General features: G+C 33.1%; 2 protein-coding genes across 2 annotated transcripts in view; one reads left to right on the top strand and one right to left on the bottom strand.

The window, feature by feature from the left end:
• Window positions 1–6234, bottom strand: part of LOC106468381 — a 15422-nt gene extending 9188 nt beyond the window's left edge. Inside the window, exon 1 of the mRNA XM_013928806.2 lies at window positions 6101–6234. Coding sequence (XP_013784260.1) covers window positions 6101–6234 — 134 coding nt within the window. The remainder of the gene's footprint in view (window positions 1–6100) is intronic.
• LOC106468373 (abnormal spindle-like microcephaly-associated protein homolog) overlaps window positions 3436–11079 on the top strand; it is a 13098-nt gene continuing 5454 nt past the window's right edge. Inside the window, exons 1-2 of the mRNA XM_022397454.1 lie at window positions 3436–3561; window positions 10318–10539. Coding sequence (XP_022253162.1) covers window positions 10335–10539 — 205 coding nt within the window. The 5' untranslated portion in view covers window positions 3436–3561; window positions 10318–10334. The remainder of the gene's footprint in view (window positions 3562–10317; window positions 10540–11079) is intronic.

The following is an 11079-nucleotide window of genomic DNA, read 5'->3' as shown; positions in this document are numbered from 1 at the left end:
ACATTGAAACATTGGTTGTTATTGTGTATAAATATTATTTATTTCTTTACATTGAAATACTAGTTCTTATTGTGTATAAGTATTATTTATTTCTTTACTATTGCATTCGAATGAAACAAAACTTTGAATTTTGTACATGAAACTGTTGAATATTTAGATTGGTTCGAAACATACTAGAAATTAGTTTCCCACCAATGATTTCAAAAATTAAAAAAAATGTTATCCCCTTGCCCTGTGAAAATTTATTGCACCAGAGTAAATTATACACTGTTGAAATGTTACCCCATTACCATGTGAATTAAGCAATTAATGTCGAAAAGCTTAATATTCGTTTTGTTTTAGATGCTTTCAATGTAATCAAGCTTAACTGTTTTACCTATAAATAAGCAAGTAAACCAAAACGTGGCAAAATTGTCTTATGTGCAGCCGTTAGAAACAGAGTAGAGTATTAACAGATTGCGTTGTGATTAATTGTACAGTAGTATATGTCTTTTATGTAATATTTTACTTACCATTTCCACAATTGTTTCATATACTGTGTGGCCAGACACATTTTGGTGTAGATGTCCTGCTCTAATCCTTTAGGATAGGCATAGGATGTATATCGTGATAATATGTTTATAAGGTCTATACTTGGTTGAACTTATTTCTGCGTTATAGCCTCTTGATGGGTGATACGATAAGTTGTACAAGTCAATATGAGTTGAAGTTTATCTCCCTTGAGTACGTATAAGATGAATGATCATTGATACAAGTAAATTCATAATTGTAGGATACTAATAGGACTTTAGCGTAACTTGAAAAGGGTGCATTATCATTATTCTGAGCCCTGTCTCTGTCTTATGCAGAATTATAAAAATATTCTCTTTGTTCTATCAGCCACGAGCTATACAATAGGATTTAGGCGCAGACTAATATAATGTTAATAATACTTTTTTTTATTAGTAAAGATCCTGTTTATTTATTTACCCGTGTGTTTGCATCAATGTTTTGGTATTCCTCCCCGATTTACACTTTGCTGAACATTTACTGAACCTGCTGTTTATTCCAGCTAGTTATTATCTCTTGTAAATCATACAATGAAGCTGAATATCACACAATTGTTTCTAACGGCTGCACATAAGACAATTTTGCCACGTTTTGGTTTACTTGTATATTTATAGGTAAAACAGTTAAACTTGATTACATTGAAAGCGTCTAAAACAAAACGAATATTAAGCTTTTCGACATTAACTGCTTAATGTCACAGTTTGTTTAGAATTTCGCGCAAAGTTACACGAGGGCTCTCTGCGCTATCCGTCCCTAATTTAGCAGTAAAAGACTAGAGGGAAAGCAGCTAATCATCACCACCAGCCGCCAACTCTTGGGCTACTCTTTTACCAACGAATAGTGGAATTGACCGTCATATCATAACGCCCTCACGGTTGAAAGGGCGAGCATGTTTGGTGGGACGGTTATTCGAACCCGCGACTCTCAGATTGCGGGTCGAGTGCCCTAACCACCTGGCCATGCCGAGTCTTAATGTCACCGAGCGATCATGGTAGGTAGAATAAGGACAGTAAAAATGCTAAATAGTAGACGAATAAATATGGTAAAATGGACAAGAAATGCTGATTAACTTTTATTTGACTTGGTTGCAGTAAACTTTAGTTTGATAATAATGCATAAATCGTTTCAACACAAACATTAAATTTTAAGTGAAAAACTGATAAGTGAAAAAACGAAATCGAAAACTGAGTCCAGGACCTCTAGCTAACAGAAATAGCGCCCGGAGACGTTTTTCACTTAAAATATAATGTTAAATATTGTCTTTTCATTGTTTCCTATTGAAATTTAAAACTAAATATAAATCGGAGATAAACTTCTTGTAATATGGTGTTTGTACCTATCATAACATAGTATGGTGATCATACTCGTAGTAAAAAGTATTATAAGTCTAAATTAACGTGTGCGGCCTGTACTCTTGGATAGAGCATTAACTCTGTTATCTAGAAGTCCAGGCTCAAGTCCCAGAGTAGTTTTTAACTTATCAGATTTTTCACTTAAAATTTAATGTTTGTGCTGAAACGTTTTATGCATTATGTATTATATTTTTATACTACTGATTCAATGTACTCTTCATATTTTGAATATGTAAACAAAATTTTATCACTTAATCTTCTACGGATTTCAATGGCTGTTAAAGAAGGGATTGTATGTGAAATTTTGTATATTATATGAAAACAACCTATCGTTGATTAAAAAAAAAGATACAGTGACTTTTGTCTTCACATCTGTGCAAAGTATGGCAAAAAAAGAACAAAGCACGTTCTTACATTTCTAAAAATGTCTGCCTTAACAACTATCGTGGATCAAAACTTCACCTTCCTTTATACAATCATCATGCTGAACAAACTCACTTCAAAAACAATAAAATTAAAGTTTGAACGAAAAGAATGAATTTCATAATACTTTCTTTGATATTATAATTGCCAACCTAAACGAGACTTTATGCGACACATGGTCTAAACATTTAGACTGGGCCTTATGCGACACATGGTCTAAACGTTTAGACTAGGCTAGAAATCTTTACGGTTCAGGTTGATGAGTAAACGGAGGGCAGACGAGCAGCAGTAACTGTCACAACAAGCGATTTGTCCAGATTTTGTTTTTGAACTGTAAATGGGATTGATTCTCACTTTTATAGTGCCAAAAGTTTTTAAAGGTTTATTTGTAACGGAAAGTCTGGTTTAGACGTAAGAAAATCATCAAATTTCAAAAGAAAAGACGAGATGTTTAAAATGTTGAAATTATTGAACCATGTGTCGATATGAATACTACTATATAGAGAAACAAGGACAAACAAAAATATTATTTTGAGGAAATGGTGTACATTTATACATAGTTAAAGACTGATTAAAGGTAGAAATTTAAATTGCTAATATTGATTTCTTTGAAGCTAATAGTTCAATTCTTAAACGGAAAGGAATTGCAATAAATAAATCCATTGTCAATTAATTAATGACCAAAAATCTGGAACGACAAGCTAATGATTGAAGCACTTTGAAGGTTGTGTTTGAGAAATACGCATTTTGAAAGAAACTTATCAAAAGCTTAAGAAATACATTAGTTTCTTTTTTGTATTCGTTTGCATGTTTGCTTATTTGAAAGAGCGTGACGCTTTCGGGGATTTAACTTATTTGTTTCCTGTATTCTTTTCCGTTTCAAATAACTATATTTTAAGAACTTGAACAATATTATTGCGTTCATAATTAAACGACGACTTATCTTATTGTTTGGTTTGTCTAATATAACACAGTTGCTACGTTTTAAACTTATCCTGTATCGAAACGTAAATGAAATTCAGTAGCAATTATTAGCCGGTCCCTGCCTACTCCAATCACGCGAACGTAAAGCGACAAAACTCATTCTGTAGGCTCGAGTTACCTGTATACTGACTGTAGTGTGAGACTATCAAATACGCGTACAGCTACGCGCAATATCTGTTGTCACATAGAAGTATTAGGCCTAAGAAATGGTGACGGTGTAAAACAGCAGAAGTGCATTGCTTTCACTAGTTAGGTAAGAATTTTTTATCGTAATTAAATATACTTAGCTATTCTGTCTTTCTGTTTATCTCCGTGTCTGTCTGCAATGTGATATTGACATTATCATTATTATAGAAATCAGATCATTTAATTTTCACATATAAATTTCGAAATTGAACTAAATAAGACAGCGAAGAACTTTTCAGTGCAACAGAGTAACTAATTGAGTAATTCTGTACAAAGCTTTAACCTTGTTTGAGATGGTTTAGTTTATAACAAACACTAAAACAGATGTGTATAAATTCTGTCTCTAATGTCTAAAAATGTTACGTGTAACGTATTATGTACATGCGCTTATTTACTTGTAGATAAGTGAGAACCAGAGAAGGAACGTTAATCAGTGTTTGCAGTTCTTTGTGAATATAGTTCATTAAACAAAAATTACTTTCATGTTTAAGGTAGAAGGAATGTTGTTCTAAATATTTACCCTACTTAAACATGAAATTAGTATTCAAGAACTAATGTTACTCGATACATGACTGGCGGGATGATGAAGGAATGTTGTTCTAAAAATGATCCATCATCCCGCCAGTCATCTTTCAAGTAGCATTAGTTCTTGAATACTAATTTCATGTTTAAGGTAGAACGAAGGTTGTCTCAAAAATGATCCATCATCCCGCTAGTCATATAACGAGTAACATTAGTTCTTGAATACTAATTTTTAACTACTTGTCAATTTGTAAAATAAAGGCATATTTAATATTAATCTGTTTAACATGATTTTTCTGTCATATTAATTACCAAGGAATTAGAGTTTCAGTTTTGACTTAGATTTTGTTATTGTTGTTATTAAGCTCAAAACTAATACAATGAGTTTTCTGTGCTTTTCCCACCGTGAGTATCGAAATTCGATTTTTTTTCGTTATAAGCCCTTAGATTTACCGCTGAATCACCGGAGTTCAAAGGATATTTGTGTTTAAGCGTAAAACTACACTATTAATATGTTTTATTTTCTGTTCGAAGTCCGACTTCAGTGTATATATAAGCCCTCAAGCCTAGCGTTGAGTAACTAGGAATCAAGTACAAAGCTAAACAATGGACTACCTGCACTCTTCCAATGGAATGAATCGAACCATGGATTTTAACGGTGTGAGTCCATAAGCTTACCTTGACCAACTAGGAGACCAATCCAACACATAAAACTTAAATAAAAAGGCAAGTTTACATGAATTAAGATAGCACTGACCCTTAAAACTGGGCAAATTTACATGCTGACGAAACACTGCTAAACACTTCTTATAACCTTCAAGTTGAATACAAAACAAAAGTATGATGTTACAATCTCTGAAAGTACACTTTCTGTCATATACGTCATATGCATAATTAAAGTGGCAGAGATAGAGAAATACATAACATAAACTGTTTTAACACCATAATTTTACTTATGAATAATAACAATATGTGAAAATTGATACACATGCTCTTTGTGTACATCCTCATAGCTTGAATTAAAAACTTTGCAAATTTTCTCTAATGTTGACGAGCTATGGGCAATTCATTTTAATTAATGCCTTCGTTAGTGGTAATTAGACTTATAACAAGACAGTTGGTTAAGATTTTTGAATTAAAAAAAAAACCAAGCTATGGAAGAGTCTAATATCAACAAGTGTGCTACATTTCATGACGATATTGGCTTTAATGGTGAAGTTATCATGCTAATAAATTGGTGACCCTAGTGAAAACTGCGTTTTGAGAAAATATCCGTTAAAGATTTTCTGCACTTAAAAGTCAGTAAGCTTTTAATAAATATATGCATTTACCACATTTAAAATATCTCATCCTATTGTAGACACCAGGAGCCACCCTAGCTTCATTTCCTCATCTAATATCCCCTGAAACATAAACATCCTCTTCTTTTTTGGTAGCAGCTTTCTCAAAGCCTATCTTAACATTTCTACGAGACACGCGTTTCTGCTTTCCTTTCTTGGAGGAAAGGAAGCCCTTTCCTGCTTCTCTCACCCACTCGAAGTCAGTTTTCTCCAGACATTTTCTTGTGTATGGGCGTGCAGTCATTTTCGTTACTTCAAGGACTCTTATTGTAAATGTAACACCTTCATTAAAGGTGCACACATCATCAACAGCGGCCCAGAAACAGTTTTGTTGTCAGCAAATGAAGACTTGAGGCATCTTCTCCAGATCATGTGATTCAGTGACTAGTTGGGGTTTTGGGTAATACAGACCAAGAATTTTTGAAGCAAAGTTGGCTTAAAGAGTTTGTCAAATATTGATTTCATGCTGTTCATTACAGCTGGTGCTATGGTATGCTTATGATGGAAGTCCTCAAGTTCTCCCTTTGCTTCTGCCTTACGATAATTGTACCAGCTGTCCACTCCTTTCGGACAAAGGAGATATTGTGGGATGGAGTCAGAAGAGATCTTGTGATATTATATTGCCAAAATACCATCTTTCATCCCCTATAGGTTTCCTTTGTTACTTCTTAAGGCTTTTCCATGCCAGAACTGGAAGGAATCTATAGCTTTGTCGTTAGCCGTCCCTTCCCCCTAATGATTTACCTGTCTGAAAGCTTTTTACTTTTCATGTCCTGCTTTAGATTCCGTGCAGAAATCCTATTGCTGTTGCTCACTATGTCTAAAAATAAACCTGTAAGGGTAAGCTGAATATTCCACTTTAGCATAGCAGTGGCCATATGGCTTAAATGGGTAGTGCAACCGAGGGAAAATTGGCTTGATTTTAGGGCCGTTTCCATGGAAATGGAACGATAACAAACTAGACTTTAATTTTTAATCGCTTACTACAGGTTAATTAGTAAAGATTTTAACACAAAAATGTGTTATTTATGTAGAAATAAGGTTAGAATTTCGATTTTGGCTAAATTTGAAAAATGTTATTTTTGAAATACTGGGGACGCTCTTTAAGAGTCAGTGCTACATTAATATCTAACAGACTAGCAACTGAGAAGATACTATTACCTATTTAATAGATACTTGTGAGGAAAAGTGTATTTCCATGGGAAATATGTATTAGCGATTCTTTCCTTTATGTTTAATAAAAATAGTTTCTCTGTGTTTTGATTTTGATCATAATTTTGCACGAATTATGCTTTCAGTAGAGATTATTATAGTCTGTTGTGCAGCACGCGGAACGGGTATTGCTTAACGGATTAAGTTGGCAATTAACTGTTATAATTAATAGACTTTTTTTTTCATATTAACCTTAACGTCGGAAATCAATCATACAGGTATTAGTGGTCGTTTTTGTCATCATAATATCTGGCAAACGATAAAAAAACGATATTAGGGCTTTCGAACAATATAATTTTTGTGCTCATCGGTTCATCTCTTGCAGTAAAAAATTCACTTAAAAATGATTCTCTCATTTGTGTTAGGATTTTGGTGAAAGTCCATTTCAAAATAATTTACCAACAAAAAGTTCTGTTTTCAACGTTAACTTTATCAGTTTAGGTACACCGGAAGAATATCAGAAAGTCTTATTTACCCTAATTTCAATTGAAAGTACAAGTCTGGAAGATGTGATGTTTACATGAAATGCAAACGTTATGGATGCAGTCACTATGGGGTTTCTAGTGAAGTTAAAGCAAAAGCGATAAGAAAGAGAGGTCGTCCAAAACATGGGAATTTATCCACAAAATGACAAGAGAGCTTCGAAGCAGAAGAACGATAAGAAGAGATTCTTTGTTCCTTTCGTTATAACAATAGGGTTGGCGAGAGACGCTTAAAAGTAATGCACTGGGTCTTATATTGGTGTGCGCATTTTGAAAGGAAATGATTCTTAAGCACAGAAAGATAGAAACATATTTTGAAAAGCGTTATTGTCTTCATTTACGCTGTGTCTGTTAATGGTTATATTAAGACACGAAAATTCCGTACCCTTGAAGTACGAATTCCATTGTTTATAAGTATTGTTAGATGGCGCCCGCACATGACAGATATCAGTTTGATGTTGAACGAAAACAAAGGGCTTGAATTTTGCAATTACAGAATGCTTTGTACTTTTTACTGAGCATCGACTATTTTTGGCACTATCTGTTTCTTGAAACTCATTAATAGACCAAAACTAGCGGGATGGAACAAAACATATACTTCACCGCATGTCTTTATCTTACATTTTCCAGAAGTTATAACCTTTCGAAATATACAGACGTTGTGTATTTATTAATACTTATATCGAAGTTGACCAATTTTCATCTCATATGGTAACTTCACAACTTCAGTCAGCTCTAATGCAATTTATTTCACTTCAATAAGTCTTCCTTCAACCTCTTTGTTCACATGGATACAGTTTAATATTGTTAAGTTATTATAGATCAAACATCAGTATAGCTAGAGGTTGCCAAAGTAAAATAAAGGAAATCATGAAGGGGTTTACTTTAAAAGCTTGAAATGAATTGTATACACAAAATCAATTATCCCAAAAGCAGCTATTTAAAAGTTTAAAAACTCTACTGCATCTGATTTTATTTTATTATAAGAGGCTAACTCACCAAATATGTATGCGACTGCCTTAGGTAACTTATAGTTTTAATTCATAAAAAATTTAGCTCTAAAACGTTATTAATAACTGCTGTCACATAATTTGCAATTTTAAGATTATTATGTTATTAAGAAGATTTTCTAAACGCCTGGAAAGAATTTCTGTATAAAGACTACAATGTGATTATAGTACTGACTTTGAAGTTCTTGAAACAAATACATTAACCATGCACATGTACCATATAGTATATATCGTGTGTTGCCTATAGCAACAGTTATTAGTAATACTAACTTGCATTTTGGATGTACATGGAATTGTGCGTTTTCAGACATTTGTTTCGTTTACGTGCTTCGGTTTCACGTCACTTTTCAAGTCTCGCGAGACGGTTGTTGTATACACGAACGCATCGTGTCGAGTTGTTTATATTTCTGAAATATGCATCTGTGGACCCAAGGGAAAAAAATCCCTGTGTTCATAAAAGAATAAACACATTCAACGTTATTTTGTATCGTTTCTTAATCATTTACTTGTCCAAAAGTAAAACTGAAAACATGAGAGGACTTTATACTGATGGCTGAAAACTTCACATCGAACAGCTAAGAGAATACTTGGTTTAGAAAAAAATCCGTCCATTTAAATGAACTTAACCAGAAGGTATTATTGAAATCGATATTATTCGATTTAATACCACGATTTACTAACATTTCAACTACGATGTCGTAAGTTCTGGAAAATGAAAAAAAAGTTATTTTCTTCTGAACTGTTTAATCAACTGTTGTGATTACAATAATTGATTTATCTATCACTCTGTGTATTTTTGGTTTTCAAAGATGCTACTTGCTACTGAACTAACTGTAACACATACGTTTTATTTTTATTAAATGCGGTTTCCAGTCCAACTCATATAAACATTTTTATACTGATGAACTAGAATAAGCTATCAAAGAAACAAAAATAATTCTACGTATATTATGAATGTGTTTATTAAGACTGTGTGTTTATTATAACGGTTATGCTTATTTATAATGTGTTTTGAGAAATATTCTTAAAGCATAGGTTATGCTATAGCTGTTAGATACCTTTAAGCAAGGCTTGTAATAATATTTATATATAAATTTACATTGCATTGGTCCTCTAAATAAATTTAGAATTTTTATTGATATATCTGAAACATATAAATTATTATAAGCTACATTCAATTTTAAAACATGTCTCGTATTCATGTAAAGGCATAAAACTTGCTTTCGGTGGAAAAGAAAACACGACATTCTTCTTTTTTTCCATTTCCTTTTCATATACAACACAATACAGCTGTACCATCATTTTTCCAATATTTGTTATGAAGAAACATAAATACAATAAATACGTTTATCTTTAGAAACTAGCGTTTTCGTTGCATCTTTGTAGACGATCATAGTTAGGTAAGAAAGAGAATAGGGGGGTGGGGTACTTGTATTTGAAATATATGTGCAACGTTAATTATGTGTCAGTCACGCTTAATGTTTTAGTATGATTTCGCGTTCTCTTTATTTTAAAGAAACCCTAACTTCTCCATTACAAACAGATAATGTAGAAACTCACATTGACTAATACATTGTCGTGGTTATGATTACATCAATTTATCTATTTTTAGTATTTAAAGATACTACTTGCTGCTATAAATATACTCATCTTAGCACTATTCTTCAATATTAACATTTCAGTGATTCTTATTGGTTTGAATTTCGCGCAAAGTCACACGAGGGCTATCTGCGCTATCCAACCCTAATTTAGCAGTGAAAGACTATATGGAATGCAGATAGTTACCTTGGGCTACTTTTTTACCAACGAATTGACCGTCACATTATAGGGCGAGCATGTTTGGTGGGACAGGGGATTCGAACTCGCGACCCTCAGATTGCGAGTCAAGCGCCCTAACCAGCTAGCCATGCCGGGCCATGATTCTTATACTGTACATTCAGCACTGATGCTATGCAGTGTTATACCAATTTCAAAATTATTTTTTTAAAATAAAAGTATATGCTTATTATTGTGCAAGTCTATATTTTTTTTGTTATTCAAGGCTACAAATTATCGCATAAGAAAATAACACCAATAATAATTATTGTAAAATAAGATAATACCAATTTATAAACTGAGAGAAGTAAATAGATTTATATGAAAATATTCGAACTTAGATGAATCCGATTTTTCTAATTTATTATTATAGATTAAACAAAAAGTAACTTAGATATTGGTGTATAGAAGAATAAACGTATTCTGATTACTTTATTTCTAGAGACCTTTGGAAAGGCGATGAGTACTAAGCACGGATATCCTCGTCTGACGAGACGTCTACGAACTATTGTTTCAAGACGAATTCGTTTGCCTGATGGTTTTATTATCTTACTTGAAGACGTGACGCGTGAAATATTACGTCATCAGCCAATAGACATTCCCAGCTTTGCTGCTGCCCATTTTGAAAGTTTGTTACAAAAGAGAGAACAATGGATCAGAACAGGTGAATATAACATATACATTTGTATGTTTGTTATAGCAAAAATCTCGCGAAAGAATAGTAGTAAAAGTTGCTTCCGATGAAGGTGATTTGGCTGACCACTTATTTTTGTTCAACCTTACCCTTGCAAGAGAGTTTGAAGTAAAATACCTAAGAAGCTTGCATACGAGATGAAAGTAAAATCTATATGATTATACCAATCACTGAGTAATAACAGCAGAATAAAATTAAAAGGCCGTTCTGGTCAGTAACTGACAAAACGACAACGTTTCCGGTAAAAGAAGAGAATAATAATTTATAACAAATCTGAAATTGAAGATTAGTGAAGACCGACATAACAGTTATATGGGAAACTACGATTCACAGAGAACGTCGTTACAGGGTGAAGACCGACATAACAGTTATATGGGAAACTACGATTCACAGAGAACGTCGTTACAGGGTGAAGACCGACATAACAGCTATATGGAAAACTACGATTCACAGAGAACGTCGTTACAGGGTGAAGACCGACATAACAGCTATATGGAAAACTACGATTCA

The sequence above is a fragment of the Limulus polyphemus genome, unplaced genomic scaffold, assembly GCF_000517525.1.
Source record: "Limulus polyphemus unplaced genomic scaffold, Limulus_polyphemus-2.1.2 Scaffold88, whole genome shotgun sequence".
NCBI lineage: Eukaryota > Metazoa > Arthropoda > Merostomata > Xiphosura > Limulidae > Limulus > Limulus polyphemus.
This window is presented reverse-complemented; position numbering and strand designations above follow the sequence as displayed.